The 26791-nt window shown below is 36.8% G+C and overlaps 2 protein-coding genes across 6 annotated transcripts in view; one reads left to right on the top strand and one right to left on the bottom strand.

Moving 5' to 3' along the window:
- Positions 1-10084, top strand: part of CIBAR1 (CBY1 interacting BAR domain containing 1) — a 28598-nt gene extending 18514 nt beyond the window's left edge. Inside the window, exons 7-9 of the mRNA XM_037131112.2 lie at positions 1787-1900; positions 7090-7209; positions 8848-10084. Of these exons, the coding sequence (XP_036987007.1) occupies positions 1787-1900; positions 7090-7209; positions 8848-8937 (324 nt within the window). The 3' untranslated portion in view covers positions 8938-10084. The remainder of the gene's footprint in view (positions 1-1786; positions 1901-7089; positions 7210-8847) is intronic.
- Positions 10085-11022: 938 nt separating this feature from the next.
- RBM12B (RNA binding motif protein 12B) lies at positions 11023-21029 on the bottom strand. Of its 5 annotated transcripts, none has more exons than XM_053661218.1 (3): positions 21013-21029; positions 17211-17262; positions 11023-16640 (listed from the first exon to the last, which is right to left on the bottom strand). In XM_053661218.1, the coding sequence occupies exon 3, from the start codon at positions 16610-16612 to the stop codon at positions 13700-13702; it is 2913 nt and encodes a 970-aa protein (XP_053517193.1). In that variant the 5' UTR covers positions 16613-16640; positions 17211-17262; positions 21013-21029; the 3' UTR covers positions 11023-13699. The 5 variants fall into 5 exon arrangements, with proteins under 5 accessions (XP_053517193.1, XP_053517194.1, XP_036987005.2 ...); XM_053661219.1 differs by lacking the exon at positions 21013-21029 and adding an exon at positions 20935-20953; XM_037131110.2 differs by lacking the exon at positions 21013-21029 and adding an exon at positions 20544-20924.
- Positions 21030-26791: the final 5762 nt, after the last annotated feature.

The following is a 26791-nucleotide window of genomic DNA, read 5'->3' as shown; positions in this document are numbered from 1 at the left end:
CCAGATCTTTGTTGTCCTTAATTTTGGTTGTGTGAGGAGGCACAGTGTTTTTACCTATGCCTCCATCTTGGCCGGAAGTCTCTGTGATAATCTTAAGGTTTCATGGCTCTTGGGTCAAAATTCCAAATCTAGAATACTAGCTAAGCAGTTCCACTGATTCCCAATCAGTTTTTTACCAAAATAAATAAATACATAAATATATAAATAAACACTGTAAAAAATTAACAGAGCTTAAAGAGGTGTATAATATAAATTTTGTCAAGAGATAAAAGTTCAAACCACAGAAGACTAAACCAAAGTATCAGAACACTTGAGAGTTTCTCCCTACCCCCATAGTAAATAATAGTCATTTAGAGATTTAAAATACTTTAAACTGAAACTTAATTTTGAGATTGGAAGATGCTAACAGACTCAAAGTGGATCACTTTCAAATGTATATGTTCTCTTATTAGAGGATAGGTATAAACAGAAATAATGTATCTTTCTTTAATGACAGGCCTATCTACATATTTCAGAGCTTACTTAAGAACTAAGGAAAATGTAACTCCTGTAAAATGTTAGCATTGAAAATCTTAGTTCAGAGATGAAATTGCTCAAGAGATTTCAACCATCAGGAATTTAACTATAATCAAATATTTGAAATTTTTTGTTATTTGGAAATTCTCATATATTCCAAAGTTACCATAGTGGAATAGATTTGCATTAAGCCTAAACCTGCTGGTTTAGGTGTGATAAATTTGGAAATATTTGGAGTTCGCTGGGTATAAAATAGCATGATAATCTATCAAAGATTAAGAATGTCTACTTGTAAAAATATTTTAAAATAGGAGTAAATACCCACTTCACTCAAGTGATTTAAACTTCATTCCTTATGTGAGGCTATTTTATTTATTTCTCAGGTGCTTTTATAATATAAGACAAATACCTCTCTCCACATAAGTAAAGATAGACCTTAGAGATATAGTGGGTTCTGTTCCAGACCACCTGGTAAAGTGAGTATCACAATAAAAGCAAGTCATAATTTTTTTCATTTCCCAGTGTATATAAAAGTGATGCTTATACTATACTGGATTCTATTAGGTGTACAATAGCACAGTGTTTAAAAAAAAACAATACATAAATTAAAACATACTTTATTGCTAAAACATGCTACGCATCACCTGAACCCTCATTGAGTTGTAATCTTTTTACTGGTGGAGGGTCTTATCTTCAATATGTAAAAAAATGCAGTATCTGTGAAGCACAATAAAGCAAAATGCAATAAAACAGATCCACATAAGTAAACAGATGGTCTCTAAATCCTCGACTCAAAAATTAAAAGTGTCTGACATTCTAAAACATGTATTCTCCACCTCCCTCTGTACTGATCTTAAACAAGTGTAAGGGCTTACGCTGTAAGTCTAGTTTTTTATTCTATTTAAACATTAGTTGTAGTTGCTAAAATACAAGCTTCAGAACTGAACTGCTTTATCTAATATTCATAGGTATGTGGTGACAGTTCATAAGGTCATACATTTTAGTTACATCTCTTTTATCACAAATGTCCATTACAAGGTATAAAGAGAACTTAAAAAATAAGAGGTAAGTAAATGGTGATAGGAGGTATTTTGTATAATTGGAAGGTTTTGCTGCAAAAGGTCTTGCAACTATTCTTTTATTTGCTCTGTAGAAAAACAAATACCTCTGTATTTCATAAAATGGCAAGCATATAGTAAGGAATAACTTTACTATGTTCACAGTGCAATTTTTATATGATTGTTTAAATTCAAATTTTTGTGTTTTTCAGACAATATTTTCAGAATTTATCACTATTGAAATGTTATTTCATGGCAAAGCTTTAGAGGTCTTCACTGCTGCCTACCAAAATATACAAAAGATTGATGAAGAAGAAGATTTAGAGGTACAACTATGTCTGTCTAAGCTCAGTTCTTCTATTAATATTGAAATATTTAAAAGACAGCATTAGTGTTTTGTAGTAAATATCTCTTAAATTAGGTATGGGGTAAAAATATCTTAAATCAGAATACTACAATGGTTAATTTGTCATAATGTGCAGTCCCAAAGAGCTGAACTCCTATGATTTTTTACTTATTTAATTTTTCAAATTAACCATGGTAAAGTTCCAAGAATTAATTTCTTACTAGCTAGTAAAATGTAATCTAAATAAAGCCATTACATCAAATAATGTGTCATTTTGACTGGTAATAAGTCACTTTAGTGTGCTCAAAATAACATTCATTGATTTGAGCTAACATTCCAGTGTTAACGCCATGCGCACAGTACCCAAAGCTTTACATGCATTTCTTTCACTCCTCAAACAATCCTGTGAAGTAGATGCTGTTATTATTCTCATTCTATAGCCACAAAAACAGGTTTTGCAGCTTTAAATAACTTGCCACTGGCCACTTAGTAAAAAGCAGAATCAGGTTTCTAATCAGCTTTCTGTGACTTAATCTGTAAACTACGAAATAAATGTAGGCATATATGTATGGCTTGCTTTGTACAGATAGTTAAATGCAAGTAAATCTGGCCAACTAACATTAGAGCAATTAAATATCAAAGGCTGTCAACAATAAGCATATCTGAAGAGTATATGACCTACCCTTGTACCTTTCAAAAAAGAGGAGGAAAAAAGCACAAAAGTATTTTTGCTGAAATAGATAAAATGAATATTCAAGACATATTTGTACTTACTATTTCTACAGAAGTGAAAAGGGCCATGTTTTCTCAAGATATAACCATCTGTATTAATAAATGATAGAATTTGGGAGTGTCTGCCATTTGACAGTTTTGAAGATTCCCCCAGTTTCTTTTTTAAACTAACTTCCACAAGCTTTTCACTGCTACGCTGGTTCCAGTAAAACCCGATTACATGAAAAAAGATACATGTTTAGTATGTGTAGTTTTCCAATGCCAAAACCGATCACAGCAGTTTTATTAGTTATACATATGCGATTATATTTACATTTACTGTCTGTCAATAGATGGCTTCATAAGTGCCCACTCCTTCTAAATACTAAAACATTTCTTAATTTTCATTCCTTTTCAGGTGCTATTTTTTTAAATAGATTGTCAACCTTTTATCTGTCATTTGTAAAATAAAGTATCAAATGCTTATATAGTGATTACTTTAAACCAGCCACTCATGCATTTTATTTTAATCCATGAACTTTCATAGAAGTACTTATTGCTCTCCTTTCTATGGATGAGAAAACTGAGACACAGTAGGGTTAAGGAACTTTCCAGAGGTTCCCATAGCTAGTAACATAGCTGAGATCCAAATCCAGTAGCCTTATAACACTGTTTTTACCCTGTCTACACTACTATACTGCCAGAAGTGTGATTCTTCATGAGTGACATGAACTATTTCCTGCAGAAACAATACTTCACTAAGTAGCAGGTTCAGAATTGATGCCTTCTAATACCCTTGACATGACATTTAACTGACACTAAAATTCCTTCGACCCTTTGAACCCCATGATTTCCCTCCTCATTCCAGAGGCCCTAGATATCTTTTTTGTCACATCCCTTCCTTTATAGCTTCTTTTGCCACTATTTTTAATCAACTGAGTAGCTTGTGGGAGGAGAGATTCATAATAAACTCAACATCTCAGGGCTGTGTGGTAGATCAGTTTTTGAGTATTACTTCCCCACTTCCTAAAGGGGAAATACTAAGCAAGTTAACTTTTTCATACTTCAACATCCTTATCTCTAAAATGGAGGTACTTAACAGTATTTACTTCATAAAATGTTCACTCAACAACTATTTATTGAGCACCTGTTATATACCAGGCACCATTCTAAGTGCTGAGGACTTAGCATTTTAAGTTAGAAATGGAGTTCAGACAATAAAAAATATACATACTGTATAACTAAGTTTTATAATGTGATCAGTCTCATAGGGAAAACATACAGTGTGCTGTGAGTGTAATGAATGTCACGGAGGACTCCAAATAGTATGAAGCATCAAAAGAAGTATTTAATTAGAAGCTTGAGGGGTGAGTAGGAGAATGCCTGGCAACAACTTTCAGAGAAAGATATACAAAGGTTCTGAGGCATAACAAATTATAGGTACAAACTATTACTATTATGCCATATAGAAAGAGAACAGTCCACAGAGAGTAATAGGGCCAAGGGAAGTAAAATTATATCCAACAGGTACCAAGAGGAATGATCTTTTAAAAGCAAGATTTCTTGGAAACAAGTACAGGAAATATACAGAGAGGAACACAGAAATAACTTGATATTCTTTTTAGGTAGTGCATGCTTTTGAGAACTACTGAGACTTACTCTGGCAGCACTTAATTTTTCGCCATTAGGCATCTAGCTATATCACAAACCATCTTACCTTATTTGTTCTGCACATAAAAAGTATTCTTTGGCCCATTTGTTCAGTGCAGTTACTTCAGAGCATATTTAGATCGTGAGACTCGCGCCTAGAAGAGATCTTAGGCCATACTGGAAAATGCTTTATTGCCAAGCTGTAAATCTGTTGTTTTGCAATAAGAGATTCATTTTAACTGGCTTAAAATTTTAAACCAAGGGTGTATATTATCTTCAACTTCCTACTCTTAACTTCATTTTGCTAGAAAAGTTTTAAAAAGAGAATCTTGTTCTAACAAAAATATATCCCTTCCAAATTCCTGTTGACTAATGAATCACCCAGCTTTTATATCACACCAGGATGCCAGTGTTCCATGTCTGGCGCCAAACACATTGGGTCCTCAGTAACCTGTTAAATAACCTAATTAGCATGCCTGAATTGCCCTAAAATACAAATCTTGCCTCTTGTGTTAAGTTTCACCCCTTGATTTCTTTTTTGTTCCATACTTCTCTAAGGTTTAAAGAAATGCATATAGACATCCTCTAGTTTGGGTCTCCTTTTTCCCCCAAAATACGTCAGGATTAAGTTCATGGTAACATCATTAATTTACCAGGTCACTATCTTAAGCTAGGAAAGATGAAACAGGGCTCCTTGCATTAGAGGAACTTAAAACCAGTTGCGGAGACATAATTACAAAACAGTGAGATGAAGGCTGTATTAGGGTATGAACAGTAGGAGCTACTGATTAGAGAATAGGAGAAAGCAGATGATGAAATTTGACTTGGCTCTTGAAGGTTGAGTGAATTCCAGGATGAAAAACCAGCATTGCAAAATCAGAATATAACATGTTCTGCATGCAGGTATATAGGCTAGAAGTGAAAAGTGATGGGTAGGTTTGGGTGATCTTAAGATGTGGATGTCACCTAAGACATCTGAACTCTGGGTAGTCAGGAGCCACATAATTTTTTGATATGGGATTAATATTTTGGTCTTTAGTAAAGTTATTCTAAGTAAGCCACAAAGAAAAATATGTAGTCAAAAATTAAAACAGAAGTACAGTCAAACCTCAGTTTTCAAACATTTCCAATCTCAAACAGTTCGGTAACTGATTCCACTGTACCTCAAGTAAGGAATTTAGGGAGAATGCTCAGGCTTCTAGCTTGGTCTACTAAATGTATGGTAATGTCTTTCATTGTAAAGGTCGATCTAGAGCTACACTGTCCAGTGTAGTAGCCAGTAGCAAATGTGGCTACTTAAGGTTAAAATAAAAAATTTAATTTCTCAGTCACAGGAACCACATTTCAAGGGCTGAGAAGCCACACACATGGCCTTTTTGGACAGCCTAGAACAGTAAGCATGTCCATCATCTCATTAAGTTCTAATGGACAGTGCTGATCGAAGAGAAGAGAAAGCAGCTGGGAACATAAATATAGCCACCAGAAGAGGTCCATAGAGAACTGGTTGCAGGGGAGCCAGTAAATACTATAGGTAAAATTTTCAGAGAAAGGTGTCAAGAAAAGGAAAAGTGGCCTAAAGGAAGTTCTTTAAAAATATTTATGGTTCAAAGACTAAAAAAGATGTGAAGTAATAGAGCAACTGCACATGAAAAGTTCAGCGAAAGCATGCTTTGGGAAGTAATAAGTTTCAGTGCAAGGTCAGTGAAGATGACAAAACAATGACTGGTGATTTTTGCAAGAGCAATTTCAGTGGAAGGTAAAAGCCTAATTGTAGTTTACTGACAAATGAATGGAGAAGTAGAATATTAAAGAATTTTTAAGGAATAAAGTTTTATCTTAAAGTAAGTAAATAAAAAAGAAAAATTGATCTTGAGTTTATTTGCTTTGGGAGGGAACCTGTACAGAGAGAACCCTTTTATTTGCAGGTTTGAAGTTTTGGACAAAGGAAAAAAAGCACCTTGGAAAGAATCAGAATGACATTTACTTTAAGGGGGGAAAAAACATGAGGTGAAGAGTTAAGGAAAAGGGGAAATTGAAGTAATCACATCTGATAACCTTACCTTTTAGTCTACATGTTAGAGAAATGGGGCAAAATAAAAGATACACGTAGGAAGGCTTTAAAAAAGTGGTAAGATCTGGAACCACAGCTTTAAGGAAAAAGAGCTGACAAGTAATGGCAATCCAGATCCTAGTGAGACTGGAATCCATAAATTATAATGGGTCTCCAGTGGAGTTATATTGGTAAGAGTTGAGGACAGGCACAACAGAAAGAATCAAAGATGTGATTTGCAGCCTTCCTACTGGCTTGCATATTCTTCTGGGGTGGGAACTTTGACATTTCCCCAGCAAAATCTCTCAAGTGACAGTTTCAGGATCCATCATTATCACACATGGTTCAAATAGAATTTTTTAGTTTTCAGCTTTACAACTTAAAATATTTTTTAATTTTTTATTTTTGTTTCAAATTAATAATAAATAATTGAAATTTTGTACCGGGGAATAGGGATTGGGGGAGGTTACTTTTAAAAAAATCTTAGCCCTGGCTGGTATGGCTCAGTGGAATGAGTGCCAGTCTGTGAACCAAAGGGTCACAGGTTCAATTCCCAGTCAGGGCACATGCCTAGATTGTCGGCCATATCTCCAGTAGGGGCACACAGGAGGCAACCACACATTGATGTTTCTCCCCTCTTTCTTCCTTTCCCCTAAAAACAAATAAAATTTTTTTAAAATCTTAACTAAGAGGAATTTAACATGGCTTTCTAGATTTCCATTATTTAATATCTACTTTATGTTTTATCATTGCAACAGGTTTTCCGAAATTCTCTGTATCCACCAGACTATTCATCTCGTTTAGATATTGTAAGAGCAAATTCGAAGTCGCCTCTTCAGAGATCTCTGTCAGCTAAGTGTGTATCTGGAACAGGACAGGTGAGCTAAACCATAACTTGAAAGAATTTGAGCTGCTGCCATTGGCATTGTTTAGTACTAAAAATGTTTCCCTTAAATCAAATGACCTCATGTAACTTATCCTTCCTTATCCTCTTAGACATAATGGTACCAGACTGCACTCCATGCATCTGTTATTTCTTTTATTAATGTTTTATACAGTAACACATACTACTCTCTAAAGCAGAACCTTCAGAGCCAAGGTGGAAAGACAGGAGAATGCTAATCTAGATTTGTTCTCCAGTATAATATGAAAAACATAGATTTTGAAGTCAAACTATTTAGAGTTAAGTCCCATTATCATGACTTATTGGAAATTATACCTAAAAAGCACTTTTCCTGAACACTACCATAGATCCAGAAGCACAGATATTTAGGTAAAGAGCCAATTTTCTCAGTCCATATCCAGAAAGCCTTAGTTACCAGGTATGTAGAACAGAAGGGCTCAACAACCTTCTTCTCTAAGGGACCACCAAGAAAAATAATAGATTTTGTGGGCTGTATATATGGTCTGTCCATCTAAGAGCAGCCATAAGCAATATATTAAAAAAACAACAAATGGCTGTGCTGTGGTAAAATTTTTTTTTTTTTTTTAAGGCAAACTGGCCCATGGCTTGCCAACTCTGATCTGGAGAGCTATGTGTTTTTTCATATCTTGCCTTCAGAATTTAAAAATGAGCAAAATATTTTCAAAATAACATTTTTAGGTAAATATGACCCAGCACCTTCTGTTTTCATCTGTCCTCTGCTTTATATTCATGCATCTCTCCCCTTAAACAATTTACCTTAAGATTCCAACATTGTGACATACAAATATATTACATAAATTTAGTATTACAGTACCTGTGAAGTTTTGTGTGACTATTTAGAGTTAATGACGTTACACCTAAGTTAGATAACATTACCCCAGGGTTTCTCAACCTCAGCACTATGGACTAGGGGCCATATAACCTGGTGATGGAGGAAACAGTACTGCCCTGTGCCTTGTAAAGATGTTGAGCAGCACCACTAGTCACTACTGAAGAGATGCTACACACAGAAGCACACACCCCCAGTTGTGACAATTAACAATGTCTCCAGACATTGCCAGATGTCCCCTGGAAGATATAATCACTCTCAGAAAGGTTTGGAACAAGGTGACCCAAGTGATAACAGTCAGGACTTAAAGCTAAGTGGTGAATTCAGACTGTCAATTCATTCTATTTAAATTACTTTGTTTTTAAAGTTTACTATTCCAACTGCCTAGTCAAAATATCCTTGTGCTTTTGCCATCTCTTTGATCTTTCTCAGTGTTGTGTGACCCAAGAATTGTTTAATCTAAATTTTTTTGACATTCATAATATACTGAGACTATACTTTTTTCCAAAAGTATTTTGTTATTGAAGTACTGGCATCCAACTGGAATAATTTCACATTTTTATTCAGAAAATAACATGAATGGAATACCTTTTGACTGGTTTCCACCTTAAAATACAGTAACCTATAGGAAATTTATATTACTAAAAATCATTATTTATGGACATTTTTCTGACATATTTGTTTTATGTGCCCTTTTCTGTAAGGGCATGTTTAAAATACCAAGCATGTACATACATTTTTTAAAATATGTTTTTTTAACAGGTATCCACCTGTCGACTAAGAAAGGATCAACAAGCAGACGATGATGATGAAGAGGATGAAGACTTAGATGTAACAGAAGAAGAAAATTAGTTTATGAAGACAAAGATGTAACAGAAGAAAATTCATTTTCTTCAGTAAACTTCACATTTCCATTTTTATCTTAAATGACTTGAAATCCAAAATCACTAAATTGTAAAACTTTATACTGGTTTGATATATTAAACTTCAACATGAAATCCTACAAGAAATGAAAAATAAAGGAAATTTACGCTGACAAAAATGAAGGCTTTAAAAAACATTATACAGCAGTCATTTTAACATCCCGTCTAGCAGTGTGTTATCTTTTTGTATAGATTCCATTTTTTAAAAAAGATTATGTATTTTAAAAGTATTCCATATTAATTACCTAGCTGAGGTTATAATAAATGACCAAAAAGAAAATATTTTAACAGTACCACTCGCTTCTTTTAGGTTAGACACCATGCTTTCATTACCAGAAAAGAGTCCTTAGTCATTCTGATTAAATACAAAATTCTGTAAAGCCTTAATCAAAAAAAAACTTTCCCTTTTACTTTAACCTGAAGTTTTAACTTTTAATACATAAATTTACTTTTTCAACAAGAGCATAATCACCCTTAATTAAAACTAATGGGAGCCTCAGATGTCAGTGTTCTATAACTATACATATAGCACACATTTGAGCTTTTAAAAGGCACCTTCAGCCTGATTCTAGTTTTAAAACTGCTTTCATACTCAAGTTGTCATGGTACTACTACAACTTTTGGAAAGCTGTAATTTGGTAAAATGTTGCTTAAGAAAACACCATGGAAAGGCATAAATTATTAAAAATTCTAAGAAAATTTTACCAAATTACCACCTAATAAAAAGAAGTGCATACTCAGTTATTCCTGAAAATGTAAAACTAATTAGAGCCTTTCAGTGCATCTGATGCTTTTGTTTTTTTGGATGGGGAATTGTACTTTGTTATTTCATGGATCCCAATCAGGCATATAAAAACTACGAAATTTACAAAATCACTTGGGAAAACTACAAAAAGCAATCATTCATACCAAAAAAATAAAGACTTTCTAGAATGGTTTTTTGACTTTGTTATTCATGGTTGTTCTTAACAAAGCACTGTTTCCTGAGTGAATATTCCTATGTGATAAAATAACTTCAGTACTTTAAAATATTCAAAACATTTAAAAATCCTAAATAAATTGGTATTCTTAAGGAACTAAGGATATCACTGCATTTTTATTTTCCCAGTACTTAAACCTTGTGTTGTACTTGAGAGGAAAAAACAAGGTTATATTTCTTTTGCTGCAACTTTTCCTGAGCACAGTTGCCTAATCTGTACAGTCAAAACATATGAATGTGAAACAATCAGCAAGTAATTGATAAAGAATGTATGCTCTGCCCTGGCTGATGTAGCTCAGTAGATTGAACACAGGCCTGTGAAGCAAAGGGTCACCGGTTCAATTCCCAGTCATGGCACATGCCTGGGTTGCAGGCCAGGTCCCCAGTAGGGGACACATGAGAGGCAACCACACATTGATGTTTCTCTCCCACTCTTCTCTTTCCCTTCCCCTCTCTCGAAAATAAATAAGTAAAATTTAAAAAAAAAGAATGTATGTTCTGTCTACCTCAAAGAAACATTCTAAGGACAAAAGGAACACTATACATGATAATACTTTCATTGATGTAAAATTATGTTTCTTTTAGACCAGACATAAGTGCAAACTTAAAAGGCTAGGTGGTAAATATTTTATCAGTGAGCCAAAAAACTAAAAGCAGCCATTTAAATGTAACCACCTTTAAGTACATAAAAACCTTTTACCTTGTAAAATAACAGGCAAACACCTCAAGCAGTTACTTAGCTTATAGGCCTCCATTTCTTATCTCCAAAATAGGTTTACAGTTATTAGGGTTATTGGGTTAGATGACAATTTACATAATTATAGATCATAAATATATAGTATCTAATGCAGCTCAATAAATGACAGCTAACATTTAAGGCAAACAGAGGTGACAGGGTACTACTTAACAGGTAATTTATGGACTAAGAGTCACTTTTGGCTATGTTCTCAGTAAATGGCAAAAGTGCATTCCTAATATGATTCCTATCTACCTGTTGGTCATGGGCTTAAGTTTACTTTCTGGACATAATCTGTATTTTCCATGGCAAAAATGTTTTAAGATAATTAAAGTGGCATTAACTAAAGAACCAGTATGCCCTAGTGTACCTAATATATCTAGCAATAAGAAAAAATAAAATTGGCTATGAGATGATATTGAAGTTGGATGATGGGTATGTGGTGCTTTATTTAGTACACATGTACTAAATGTGTACTCTTTATTGTCTTTGAAATTGCTGGTGTGCTGATAAGCCAACTCCCTAGAGTGAAAAATGTCCTGATTTGTTGCATTTGTCAATTTCCATAGTGTAATACTACCATGGCCAATTTTGGTCATCAACACACCACTGTAGACAGAGTTGGGAAAAGATATGAAAAAATGGCTCCCAACTAGCAGAATCCAGCTTTGTGTAATAAACTTTTTATTTTAAAAAGTTTGAAAATATATTAAACTGATAGATTACAGAGTAAAATTAACTTCATATCAATCCATTCTTTTTACATTTATAATCAAAATACAAAGCTTGTGTTTACTACTGTTAGCCTCTTATCCACCCCTACCACACACCAGCCTTCTTTCAGCAGTTCTACATTCAGTGACATTTCACTTTTAAGCTTCATCTTAGCTTTTATTGGTATATATTTGAGAACCATTTAAGTCCTCAACAATGCTGACCAAATGAACTATGTATACAGTCTTTTAGCATATAAAAATATTCCTGTTTTATTCATTGTGCTTGGTTTGGATATTAGCTTATCATTCATCTAGCTATTTATAAGTTTACTAGTTTGAAGAGCCATACTGATGAGCCTTTTTTGAACCAAACTTACCAGTTTACTCATTTTACTAGCAAGCAGAATATTCACTATTATTAAAAACAAAGTTAAGGTTAGCTTCTCTGAGACTTCTTTAAATCACTGAAGATTACTCCAAAATACTTATAATACTAATTGATTAAGTACTGACAGTCAGTTTTCTACTTTAGCAATATCCTAATATTAAATGGCAACTACTGTATATCAATTCATATTTTATATTTATTTGCTCAGTGTAGGAAATCTCTGGACACAGCATCGACAAAAATCACCTAACTTGTATTATGTAACTATAAGAAGCCAAAGTCAAGTCATGTTTGATAAAATTAATTTTAAATTAGATGCCAATATATAATGTTGGCATCCATGAGACACCTGGATATACAAAAAATTTTAAAGTTACTTTGTCGTTTGTTAGCAGTGTTTGAGAACACTAATTTTTTAATGTCATTTTTAAAACTACAATGGAAGAAAATATGGTTCACTCTTGAATATGTTTTTAGCAAGGTCTTACTAAAATTTAAAGTACCATTTAACAAAGTTAGTAGGCAAAAGTGTTAAGAGCATGAACTAAAGTCACTGGTGAGTGTGTTGAAACTGGCTCCATGATTTACTAGCTCTGATTTTAGGCAAGTTATTTAACTTCTCTAAACTTCATTATCTCATCAATGAAACACAGGTAAATAATACTCTATGGTTGAGATCATGCATGTAAAGTGCTTATACTTCCTAGCACATAGTAACGTGGCCCAAGCACATAAATATTAATGGCCCAATGTTTGTTAGCCATTAATATCACTGGTATAGAAAAATCAAATGCAGTATTCTGCAAAATTCTATACTAAATGTCAAATATCAAAAGTCAAAATTTGATCTCACAAGTCTAATAGTTGTTTAGTCTTTCAATACAAGGTTTTGAAATTAAAAAAATGAGAACCTAGTAAAAACAGAAGTTACATGAATCATCAAAAAATTCTTCCTCGAAACACAAACCATATCCATTTAATCAGGTGTTCCCAGCACAAGCCTGAAAGTCTCTTTGTACCTACAATTATTTTTTGTCTTTTAAGTATTTTGAGTTACTCTTACCAGTTTGTTTGATGAGATGTTGAAGAAACCACAGGACTATACGTAACACTCTACACTAGCATTACAGAATGTTTGGTCACTCCTATCATAAATATTGTTTAATGTAACTGTTGAAAAACTTCACAAACGAAGCTGTAATTCTTTTCTTTCCCTTTTATACAAATACAAGTTAATTAGTTGGTCTATTTAGTTGCAATTTTTTTTTATTTTTATAAAACTTTTCAAGTCATGAACATGGAAACTAAGAATCTCCTAACCTTTTTACATGAGTAAATTTCAAGTTCACAGTATGTTCATTTAGAATTATTTATAACTGATAGGAAGCTTAACACAGCAATAGCTCAGACAAGGAAGAAGGCATTAATTCTGCAGGCAGTCAGTAATGAAAATGCTAAACCTGAACAAATCAGTTACTGATGACCATTTCCTTATACATTTTGAGTAAAATATATAGACTACAGAATGCAAACAAAAGTGAATATAAAACTTGTCTTCCCCAAATACAGCTCTACTTTATACAGGTCTTGAGGTATACCCATGACATCAACAAAAAATAATGAACTCAGGGAATTAGTCCTCTTCCCCACTGTCAAAAAAAAAAAACATATATAACTTTAATTAGAAAAAGTAAACGGCAATTTGCAAGCAAAAGAAAACTAGACTTACATTCCACTACTTACATTTATTCCAGTCACAGATCAAATTTAAAATGTTTTTCATTAGACTGTTAAAATAAACACTTTTTAAAAAAACAAATGTATTTTACTCCATCAATACTGTGGGGAGGTAACTCAATTTAGATGTTCTCTCTAGAGCAAAAGTAACCGAACTTTGCGTGGGCCAACTGGCCTATCATTTAGATCTTTAATAGCAGCCATAGCTTCATTATAGTTTACCATAGCGACAATAGCTTCCCCTGTAGGTAATCCCTGGTCATTATACTGTATCCTAACTGAATCGGGTATGATTCTATAACCATGAAAAAAGTCTAGAATTTCATTAACATTAGCTTTAAATGGAAGATTCATTATTTTAATAGGTGTTATTCTACTTGAACTACAATTTAATTTTGGATCAGGCATAAATCTCCCTTCAGGAAAACTTCCCATATTACGCTTTCCAAAATCAAACTTGCCACCTTCTGGGCGACCAAAATTCACAAAAGGGCGATGACTTCTAAAATCATCTGATGGGCTCCTAAACCCCTCACCAGGTGGTCTAAAATCATCAGGAAGTCTAGAGTCCTCCTCTGGACCTGCCCTGAGATCTTCCTCTGGAAGCCGCCTGAAATCCTCATCAGAAGGGCATCTGAAATCTTCCTCCTGGGGACTCCTACTAAAGTCCTCCTCAGGAGGATTCCTAAAGTCTTCATCTGGGAGGCGCCTGAAATCTTCATCAGGTGGATGCCTTAAGTGTTCCTGGGGTGACCGTCGGAATCGGAAATGCTCCTGGGGCGGCCGTCGGAAATGCTCCTGGGGCGGCCTCCGGAAGTGCTCCGGGGGCGGCCTCCGGAAGTGCTCCTGGGGATGCCGCCTCAAGTCCTCTTCAGGAGAACACCTGAAATCCTCAGGAGAACGTCTGAAGTCCTCCACTGGAGGACGCCTAAAGTCCTGTTCGAAAGGTTGCCTTAAGTCTTCCTCCGAAAGTCGCCGGAAGTCCTCCTTAGGTCGTCGCCTCCATTCCCCCTGGGGAAGCCGCCTAAAATCATCCTCAAGGGGTCGTCTCCAATCCTCCTCGCGTGGCCGTCTGAACTCTCCCTCAGGAAGCCACCTCCAGTCCTCCTCCGGAAGCCGCCTCCAGTCCTCCTTGGGAAGTCGCCTCCAGTCCTCCTCAGGGGATCGCCTAAAGTCCTCCTTGGGATCCTGCCTGAAATCCTCCTCTGGTGGACGCCTCCAATTCTCTTCCCTTGGGTGCCGTAAGTCTTCTTCCCCACGGTAACTGAAATCCTCCCAAGAGCATCTGAAGTCCTCCTCCTGAGGCCTCCGGAAATGTCCCTCGTGAGAGTACCTAAATTCTGGGGAGCGCCTGAAGTCCTCTGGGGAATGCCTGAAGTCTTCTGGAGGGCACCTGTCAGGCTGTTGGAAATCCCCCTGGGCGTGCCTGAAATTGTCCAGCTGCCTCGGGTCTTCTGGAGGATGCCTATAGTTTTCAGAAAGGCCCACTGCATATACTGGTAGATCATTCGAGTCAAATGAATGGGAAGGGTCATCCCTATCACATGATTTTGAATGGTCTTGCCTTCCCTTACTGGACAGCAAAGAAAAATTTACATCGAACTCCTGCATTTGTGCCTCAGATATAAGTCTTAACAACACCTCTGTTCCCAAGAATCTTCGACGATTTAAACGTTCAGCTTTCATGGCCTGTTCTTCTGATTTGAATTTCACCAGTGCTTCCCCCAGACCAACACCTTTGTCATCATAAAGCAAGTAAATGTCATTCTCAGCAAGAGAAAAGTCTGCAAAGAACTTCTGCACTTCAACTTTTGTAACATCAAATGGAAAATTTCTCATATATATACACAGTTTCTGGCCAGAGTAGCCTTCTTGAGAGTATTTCTGTGAAACACGTCCAATCCTCTCTTTCTCTACTGATGCTGGTCTTTTCTTTTCATAACATTCAATGAACTTCAGCATTTGTTTTCTAGAAATTGGATCAACAAGAACTGGACGATACTGTAAAACAGTCTTATGTAAACCCAGAGCAGTGTTATAGTCTTTCAGTGTCTTGAACATCACAAAGGCATATCTTGTTCTTCTTTCATCTTTATATAAAAACCTAATCTGTTCATTAGTCAGATCAGTATCTCTAAAGAAATTTCTTAAATCTCTTTTGTTAATACTTAGGGACAGATTTTTTAAGTGCACATAAAATCCCAGTGGGGAACGAGAACGTGTTCTTCTGGGAGATTTCGAATGAGATCGTTTTCGAAAATGCCTATCATTTATTCCTCTTGGTGGAGAGTGTTCTTCAGTTCTCATAGGAATGTCACCCTCCTTACTTGTGCTACCACCAAACTCAATCCATTGTTGTTCTGAGCCTTGCATTACTTCTATAAATCTGGAACCCATAAAACTTCTATGACATTTAAGACCTCCTGAAGCATCAACACATGAAGCAAATTTTACTATGGCATCACCATTATTTCGGCCATCATGATGTTTTAAGAAAATTACTCCATCCACACACAAACCAGAGAAAAAGACACGTACATCATCTTCATTTACTAAGTAAGGCAAACCTCGTAGAAACAAGTATGGATTCTCTGCCTTTAATGGCCGTGTCTTTCTTGGCCTTAAATCACCATGTCCTGTACCATTAGTATGAAACCCAGCATCTTGATTAATCGGAGAGCCATATCCAGAATTACTTGCTTCTTCTTTAATGCCCTCGACAAAATCAGATAAGCAGTCAACCCCTGATACCCCAGATCCTGGTCGCTCTCTTCCTTTGTGATCAGTTCTTTTCATTTCTATAGTCTTCTGCATTTCTGCCTTACTGCTAAGAAAGAGCTCTACAGATGAATCCTTGATAAACCCTCCTGAACGACTTATGGCCCGTCTTGCATCTTCATCTGTTGCAAAAATAATAAAAGCCTCCCCAATTTCCCCTCCAATTATATGCACTCCTCCATCAGGAATAGTCAATCCCGTAAAAAAGTGACGAATATCCGCAGGCCCCGCAATAAAAGGAAGCCCCAGTAAACGGATGACTACAGCCATGCTGAGCTCAAATCACAGCAATAATGACCTGCAGACAAAAAGGTACACATAATAGCAAGTCTTATTTTTGAAGTACCTTATCCGACACTAAGCTTAATAATTACTTGGTTCCTACTTTCTTCAGCACTTTATAAATGAAAACAAAATACGAGTTCACAAAAATATTGATTGTATCTAATTCTTTAAAAAAATAATAAACTTTTCTCTAAACATACAAATAAACCGACTACTTTGAAGATATATTTTCATGTCACCTATCCTATATAGTATGAACAAAAATATAAAGTCTTCTTTGTAAGTCTGCCAAGTACTGTTTCACAATAAGACCAAAAAAATTTTCAGACTCACTAAGAAACATACTTTCTACTGACACACGAGAGAGAACTTTGTGGATGAAAGAATTTTACCATGATGAATTTTACATGTTTATAAAAGCCATCTATGGTCAGTACATAATTTCTGGCTCATTATCTAATAAATTGCTTACCACTAGTGCATCCCTGGCCCGACATAAAGTACAGAAGCCATGGGTACCTAATATGTATTATTCTACTTTTACATTTTTTGTCAAGCCTCTGTTAAACTCTGGATATCTTACCTTTTTTTTTTTAATTTCTTGGACACCTGTTAATTCTGTAAAAGCAACTTAACTGTGGAAAGAAAATGAAATATAATTAATCCCGGGACTCTATAATTGATTTTAAACAACGCCAGATTAGGTTATTCACTTCAGAATGACCTATTAAAAAAGTGAAGCAATATAAGGAACCACAACTATGGGCATTACAAGATGGTCTTCTTTGTTCTGAGAGGAAATAAATCATTCTTTAGCAAAAAGGGCCTACAAATTCTGAGAAGACATCTGCAAATTATTTTTTTAAAAACTTCCTATAAACTAAACTTGATTGAAAATGATACGAGGAAAGGGGTGATGGAAATGTTATACATTTTAACTGGAGTGCTGGTTACATGGGTACATAAATCTATCAAAGCTAAATGAATTTTATCTTTAAGGTCTGTGCTTAAATTGTATATAAATTTTACATCCACTTTAAAAAAAAAAAAGACAATCTTCCCACAAGTAAAATGAAATTTAAAAACAATAAAAAATTCCCCCAAACTTTCTATCTCTTCCAACCATGAAAAGACCAAATACCTAACTCATTAATACGTCTGACACTTGTAATTCTCTTCCCTTTCAAAATGTAAAACCAAATCAAATTAAAAAGGTGACCATTCAAAATGATAAACGAATAAAACACTTCAAAAACCAATTTTTAAAGCAAAATCCAAATAATAGCTACCATTTGGATACAATTTTAAGTTCTACATATACACTTCCAAACACGGAACCAAATATAATTAAAGCAAATACCGAAATATCTCTAAAATCAGAAATCTTAGCTACTGTCATTTCTTATCTTAAACTCAACCATTACACTACTCCATAAACTCCTAAAAGAAATCACTATTCATCGCAAGTTGAACAGAAAATGTTCAGATACAGAATCTTCTCAAGCTTCCATTTCACACAACTATCCCGGGTTCTAATGAATAAACCCAAATGACAATGTAGTAAAAATATCTGGAATGCTTGGGGACTATCAGTAGGAACTACTGAAAAATCTCAACCTAGTGTTTCCTTAAGGAAATTCACACCTACTTTCAAAGATAACCTAACAGTATTTAATCTAGTTTTCCAAGTAAGTTTTTAAGAGCCATTAAATAATTATAAATTTTTAAAATTATTTATTTATGTATTTATTTATCTTTAGAGGAGAAGGAGAGAGGGAGAGAAACATCAATGTATGGTTGCCTTTTGTGCATCCCCTGCTGGGAACTGGCCTGCAGGGAACCGGCCTGCAACCCAGACATGTGCCCTGACTGGGAATCAAACTGCGATTCTCTGGTTCGCAGGCCTGAGTTCAATCCACTGAGCTATACCAGCCAGGGCTATAAATTTCTTTTTAATGTGCAAATTAAGTGTTGCTTTAATTCAGTACTTATAAACAATTACCACTTTCCCACAAAGTGGGGTCTGACGACATATTCTTTGAAGTCTGCAAGGTTTATTTTCCTTTGAAAAGTGTCCAAGATTAAACTTTATAAACTACAAGCTAAACTAAAAAAAGATATCAAGAAATTGCTTGGCATCTTAATTATCAATGTCAAATTAATATTAAAAATATTAATGAGACTTAATATTAAAATATTTGCATGGTATATGTGGGGGCAGGTAGGTATTTGGGAAATATCTGTACCTTCTGCTCAAAACTGCTGTAAACCTAAAAAAAAACTGCTCTATGAAATGGTCTATTTCAGAGAAAAATCCGCGCAGTACCAAAAAAAAACAAAAACCCTCAAATATAAGCCTAGTTCTTCAACAAACCAACATCCACACCAGCATTTTAACATAAACTATAAACAGCTTCTGAAAGAGTTGTGCCCACTCAAGTTCTAAAGGCTCCTTATACAAACTGATTTAGCTCCTTTTTTTACTTTTTAAATGCTTTAGAAAACAGTGTAACATACATATTATGTGTGCCTCCCCCCCCTTTTTTTTTACTTTAAAAGGAATTTACCCTGAGGACATAAATAAATCTACAACAAAAATTAGGGATGTTTCAGGGAATAATTATGTCAAATTCCAAAGATTTCTACTAATTTATCCTCCCTAACTTAAAAACTAAGTAGTTCCATGAGGGCAAATCTCATGAATTCCAATTCAAGCAGACTATATAAAAAAAAGTGTGTTTTAATTTGCCACTGTTAAGTATAATGCTTAAAATTTTTTGCCCTTCAGATACTAGAGTAATGTACCATTTATCTCTGCAACAACACAAGAGACCACTTGTAAGTGACCAGTTCTCAAAGCGAGCACTTTTCCTCTGTCTGCCAAGTAATTTCCTTAAGCAAATTGTCCAGAAACTCTATTTTTAGAACATTACACAAAAAGCAAAATACTCTAAAGCACTTAAAATTTTTCTACTTATGAATGCAACAAAAGTTTTTTTTTGACTGTTGATTTAAAGACAGTGATGGATTGGAACGTCGAACCTATGAAAACAAGGAAATGGGTCCTTAAAAACTCATTTAAGGGCAAGTCACTGAAATTAACAAAATCATTTTAAACTCCTTTTGCTGCATTTTTATCCAACAATTCATCCCCCTTGGTTATCATTCTCACTAAACAATGAAATGTACATCTTCTAATCAAGCCTGAGAGGGCACTGGAGGCTAAATTTAAATAGGTATTATTTCAGATCCATTTGATTTTAACTAGCAAGTAACAAAGTCATTCCAAACATGTTTCCCAAACATAGTGAGGGAGCGAAAATTGCGACGTTTCAAATCTCAGTTATGATAAAGCACATTCAAACTCTAAACGCATAAATTTCCCCCCGCAGAAAATAATCTACCCCCAGTCCACAATTATTCTTTATGATGACCTGCCTTTTATCCTCTTATAATGTAATGGTTCAAATGAAAACCCAAGGCATGAAGACAGAGCCATAGTCCCCAATAGGCTCTGTAAATGAAGACGGATCCACACGGCACAGGATTTCCCATATCATCATCCATCAATCCTCAAATGGGAATCAGCAGAAGGTATCGCTTCTATAGCCCAAAGCCTTTGTCCAGACTCCCAAGGGTCAGAGCTTCCTTTTTTCACGCCAGGCCCAGCAGGTTGCTTTGTGAGATCCGATGCTGTCGCCAGACCTTCCAACAAAATCAGCTTTCAAATTAACCTGGACCGCCCCACCTCCGTGCCTGTTACCGGGTCCCAAGGGCCAACATTCCGCCCTAACTCGCCAGAGCGTGAACTTCCAAATTTAAAACACTTCGGCCCCTCTCACACCTAACGAGCCGGGCCTTCAGCGCTTTCCTGCCACCGCTAACTACAATGACAGAGCAAAGGAAAAAAAAATACCTATGAAATCCCTCGAGATCTTCACTTTTAAGAAATATGGCAAGCGCACACACAACAGCACATGGAGGCTGACTGGAGAGTGACTGTTTAGCAAGTAAAGAGGGTACCCTAACAGCAGAAGCTGAGCTAGGTCCTGGCGCGGCTGCCGGCCCCGCCTTTCCCAGTTCTTCCGTCCCAGACGCCAACTCCTCCCCACCCCCGGCGCCCCCAGGGTAACTGCTTCGCACTTGGCAATAAACACACACCACTGCTGCGGAGTCTGACACACTGGCCGGGGGCGGGGGACACTCGTCGTCGCAACAGCCTCCCCAGGAGAGGTAGAGCGAGCCCTCAGTGAGCCTAGAAGAAGATGGCGCCCACTCTCCCCTCCGCTCCGGACAAACCGACGTACTGTTTGCCCATGCGCTCTCCAGGCGTAACCCACCACCCGGCGCCCCGGCCAGGTTCGCGCAAGCTCCCTGACACTCACCCGTTTCCCGTTAGCGAGGGTGAAGGGAGGCGCCAGCCCGAACCCGCCCAACTTTGCTGAGCTTCTGCGCATGCTCAGATTCCAGCCAATCCGCGATCCTCATCAAGGAAAAGCTAATTCAACACCGAATTCGGGGATCAATCCGTACCTTGAATGAGAAGCTCCAATGAAGAATTGCTCTAGTACATTGGTAAATGGATAAACGTTAGTGATTTCCAGGAGTTAAGGAAAGGGAGGTAAAAGCAGAGAGAAAAGTTGGCAATTTCTTTTTCTTTTCAGTGCTGCAGTTAATGTGTGGCGTAAGCATCATCCGAAAGGATCTTTGTAAACTATAAGAGGCCACAAAATATTAGTTTTACTACCTTAGATATTCCCAAGATACAGTTCCAACACCCAGAAGGCTTAATAAATGCATGCTTATTCAATATGATAGACATCAATAATTTTATGTCTGCATTTGTTGTTCCTACATTACGGTGTTTTGAAACATAGGGACAGGCCAATCATGAAAACTGGGAAGTGAAAAAGCCCAATTACAGTCATGTTCTAATAATGCCTACTCTGTAATAGCTGGTGAACCACCTTGTGTTTGATTTTATTTTATCGTTTACAAATAAAATAGCCCGCTATGTTCATAACTACATACGCATTTATCAGTTGATTCAAACCTAAGAAACCAAAAAGCGTATCTTTAAAATAGTTACAGGTGAGAAAAAAATGTTTTCAAGCCCTCACTCACTGCAAAATACACATTCTTTAATTTAATATGATTGTAAGTAAGAAGAGGTAGTTTAACAAATGGACAATAGGTGGTTCCTGAAGGGAAAGCCACCATTTATTTACTCACTTGGACAAATTACTTTGTCTCTGTGCCTGTTTCCTCATCCGTAAAATGAAAATAATAACAGTAGCTACCTCTTAGCTTGTTGGAAATGTCAAATGACTCCCTGAGTCTGTCTCTTCCTGTCTCCCCTCCCCCCCTTCTCTCTCTCTCTCCGAAAGCAATAAAAAGAAGAAGAGGAAGGAGTTCATCATTCAAAACATAATAGAGGCCTCAGGGTTAGGGACATTTCCAAAGAGAATGTCTTTGACATGTATGTGCCTCTCAAGCCGCATGTGAAACTACATTATGTGTGAGTTGTGCCATTCACAGCAAAGTAGTCAGGAAACATCCTCATGAAGCCTGGAAGGACCAAACACCCAACACTGATTTGGCACCCTGCAAGTGCTGCTCCATGACCTCCACCAAAGCCCATGTAAGGAGATAAGTCCTTAAGGACTGAAAAAAAGTTTTCTGGAAAAAGATTAAATGGAAATTGTACTAAAAAAATAAAATAAAAAGCACACAAAAGAAATGCTCCAGAATGTTAAATTGTTGATATTAATTCACAAGAATAAACACTATTAAAGTGAACCTAAGATGAACTCAGTCTGACCAGAACTTTTCTGGCTATATACACTCTCTATATGAAGTCAAATAATCAGGGAGGGAGTTGTTTGCTACACATGGAAATAGAACACAAGTTACCTAATCTCAAAAAGTGTTTCTCTGTTAAGGGTACCTGGACACACTCTCATCTATTTTATTTTTAAAATTGGTTTTAGAAAGAGAGGAAGGGAGAGAGAGGAACATTGACCTGCTGCCCCACCCATTCACACATTCATTGGTTGACGTCTCTATGTGTCCTGAATGGGACTGGGGATTAAACTGGAAACTCGGTGTATCAGGATGACACTCCAACCTACTTAGCTACCCAGCCAGAACCATTCTCATCTATTTTAACAAGAATAACAGCTATCATTTAATGAGCACTTACTATAGGATTCATCTGAACAGGTGTGCTTAGATCAGACGGCCTTCCTTGGATAGGCTTGGATAGGTATTACCAGCCAGCCTCCTTTGTTGTTCTGGGATGACCATTCCCTTCTATTGACTCAAATTTTCTCCAAACAGGAGTGAACACGTGTCTTTTCTATTCTGCCTCTGCCTTTCTCAGATAACTGTACCATTACAATTAAATAAAGAATTCAGTCAAAGTATTTGGATTTAATTACATGATATTCTGGTTCTTGAATAATTGCTTGAGTCTTTAATGTGTCAACATTGAAGCCTGATCTAGAGAACAGAGAGAACTAACTTTTTGGAACAGCAAAACATAAAACTATACCCTGAAACATGATAACCACATCAAGCCTTAGCCATTCTGTGTTTCTACCTGGATAATTAGCCCCTTTCCCAAGTGTACTATCACAACTACAGCACTACCTACCTTTCTGGATGATTTTGGTATCAGACAGTTTTCTGCTGCCTTTCCTAACTCTTCAACATCCATAAGAACGGTCTTTAATCACTTGGTCTCAGAGTTCCTTGATCCTGTCACCTCCAAAGTGCTTCATGTCTCTTGCACACCCTGACTCCCATTCAACTGGCATTTATTGAGTATGGACTGTGAGTCAGGCACCTTGCTTAAGGCTCCTGAAAGACAAACCTGAAAAATTCATAATTCTCTTTCCTCGAGGAGCTCATACTATAGCGGAAAAAAAGACTACACAGGGGAAGATGTGTACAGCCTAGGAATTAAGACAATGAACTCTTGGATCAGGAATATCCAGGTATACATTCCAGCTCTGCTACTTCATGACTGTAGACAATCCTTGTCCTTACACTTCTCCATGAATACAGTGGAGACAATAGTACCCATAATGCAGGCCCATTATGAGGATTAAGTGAAATAATGCTTGTAAAGCAGTTAGCACAGTCCTTAACTTGTAATAAACTCCACTTAGAATCCAAGAAGGCTGGTTCAGAAATCAGAATACCATAGTTCCAAGCCTAACTCTGTCACTTATTAGCTGTGTCACTTTAGTTGCTGAACCTCTCTGTGCCCTGATTTCTTCACTTATCAAATGAAGATGATGATAGCAAGATTGTTGTGTAGATAAAATGATCACACACACACACACACACACACACACACACACACACATTAAAGGTACATAATGAAACACCAATAAGGCTATAACATGAAATCTTACATGTTGCTCTGGTGGCCTGAATGCTCATTTCCTATTTTCTCCCTGTAGTGGTCCTCAGAGGCACATCTGCAAAACTCCTAAGGGTCACTGGAACACTATTTGGATTTCACTGATTAAATAAGGAGCTCCCTCAGTTGTGTGTGACTGAAGTCATATCTAAGAGACTTAACAGGATCAACACATGAATGACATTGGTAAATAAGAATTGAACAGGACCCCCAGCATTTAAGTTGGATAACTCCTTTCCTGAGGTAAATGGGAGTCTTATCTCCATGGTGGAAAGACAGAGTAGATTAGGATCGTGAACATTCTACTGATGCTATAGGTTAATAAAGTAGACATGCAGAAAAATTACTGTATAAAAAACTTGGTGTTTCATTCATGAGCAGATAAACCAGGAGGAACAACTGGGGATCGAGACAGACCGCAAAACCCAGGGTTCCAACACAGGGAAATAAAGCTTTAAAACCTCTGACTGAAAACACTGGTGGGAGTTGCAGCTGCTAGAGAAATGCCCAGACTCACAGGAGAGTTTGTTGGAAAGACCTACAGGGTCATAGAATGTACACAAGCCCACCCACTTGGGAACCAGCACCAGAAGGGCTCAATTTGATTGTGGGTAGCATGGGAAGTGACTGGAATCCAGCAGAGAGCAGAGTAAGTGCTATTGTTCCCTCTCAGACCCCTCCCCCAAGTACAGCATCACAAAGTAGTGATGTGGGTTGCCCCACTCTGGTGAACACCGAAGGCTCCGCCCCTTATATGTAACAAGTGTGCCAAGACCAAAAAAAAAAAAAATGGCCCAAATGAAAGAACAGATCAAAGCTCCAGAAAAAATATGACTAAATGATGAAGAGATAGCCAACCTATCAGATGCACAGTTCAAAACACTGGAATCAGAATGCTCACAGAATTGGTTGAATATGGTCACAAATTAGATGAAAAAAATGAAGGCTATGCTGAGTGAAGTAAAGGAAAATGTGCAGGGAACCAACAGTGATGGGAAGGAAACTGGGACTCAAATGTGGACCAGATGGAAGAAAGAAACATTCAACCAGAAAAAAAATGAAGAAACTAGAATTCAAAAATATGAGAGGCTTAGGAACCTCCAGGACATCTTTAAATGTTCCAACATCCAAATCATAGGGCTACCGAAAGAGAAGAGAAAGACCAAGAAATTAAAAACTTATTTGAAAAAATAATGGAGAACTTTCCAACTCTGGCAAAGGAAATAAACTTCCAGAAAGTCCAGGAAGTTCAGAGAGTCCCAAAGAAGTTGGGCCCAAGAAGGAACACACTAAGGCACATCATAATTACATTACCCAAGATTAAAGATAAGAAGAGAATCTTAAAAACAGCAAGAGAAAAGGAGACAGTTACCTACAAAGGAGTTCCCATTAGAGTGTCAGCTGATTTCTCAAAATAGACCTTGTAGGCAAGAAAGGACTGGAAAGAAGTATTCCGTCATGAAAGGCAAGGTCGTACATCCAAGATTACTCTATCCAGAAAGCTTTCATTTAGAATGGAAGGGCAGATCAAGTGCTTCTCAGATAAGGTCAAGTTAAAGGAGTTCATCATCACCAAGCCCTTATTATATGAAATGTTAAAGGGATTTATCTAAGAAAAAGAACATGAAAAATATGAACAGTAAAATGACAACAAACTCACGGTTATTAACAATCATACCTAAAACAAAAACAAAAACAAACTAACAAACAACTAGAACAGAAGCAGAATCATAGAAATGGAGATCACATGGAGGGTTATCAGCAGGGGAATAGGAGGGGGATAGAGGGGGAAAAGGTACAGAGAATAAGTAGCACAATAGACAGGGGGAGGTTAAGAATAATATAGGAAATGTAGACACTAAAGTACTTATATATATAGGGAACTGTTTCACATGGTGTGGGAATGTAGCCCAGCCCCCACTCGGAAAGGCCAGTGGGGATCGAGTTTCCAGCACACAGGAGTCACACTCACAGATAGGTTCTCCCATGAGGAACCAGGCCTACATTGTACCTAGGCTGCTATGTGACTTGCTTTTGCTAAAACTCCCTCACCCTGAATTGAGACAGAAAGTGCTGTCACTTCCTAAAATCTGAGCTAAACCTCCCAAGTATGGAGTGTAACCAGTTCAACCACTTTTCCCCTTGGTCTGTAACATCCTTCTCTTTGAAGTAACTAGCAACATTCTTTCCTTTGTTATCTGGAAAAGGTAATCATCTAAAGTGAACGTGTGCATAGTAAATGAGGACCATTCTCAATGTAATATACCCATAAAAGCAATAAAAGCCTGTCCAGGCAGGAGCTGGGGCCCTCTCTCTTACTTAGAGAGTGGGCCCACTGTTCCTTTTTCTCCACAGGACTTCTGTACTCTGTGTGAATTTGTCTCTCTCGGCCACAACACATGGATCCTGCCAGCCAGGATCCACATCACTTATATGTATGACCCATGGACATGCACTAAAAGGGGAGGGGATTGTTGGTGGGAGGGGGTGTGCAGGGTGGAGGGGAATGGAGGAAAATGGGACAACTGTAATAGCATAATCACTAAAATATATATTTTTTAAAATCAGTGTTTTACTGATGAGGTGAAGTTTTGACTGCCAAATCTCAGTGTAGTACCCACTTTTAGTGAATGGTCAGGACCATGAAATGGCATGTCTCCTTCTGCATAAATTTCCTTTCCCTGGGTTCCATACAGTCCCATGAAAGTAAAATAATAAAAAAGCAAGGGGAAGAC

Source organism: Artibeus jamaicensis, unplaced genomic scaffold (genome assembly GCF_021234435.1).
Source record: "Artibeus jamaicensis isolate MK-2021 breed Jamaican fruit bat unplaced genomic scaffold, CSHL_Jam_final scaffold_916, whole genome shotgun sequence".
NCBI lineage: Eukaryota > Metazoa > Chordata > Mammalia > Chiroptera > Phyllostomidae > Artibeus > Artibeus jamaicensis.
Note: the sequence above shows the minus strand (reverse complement) of the source record. Positions and strands in the feature narration are given on the sequence as shown.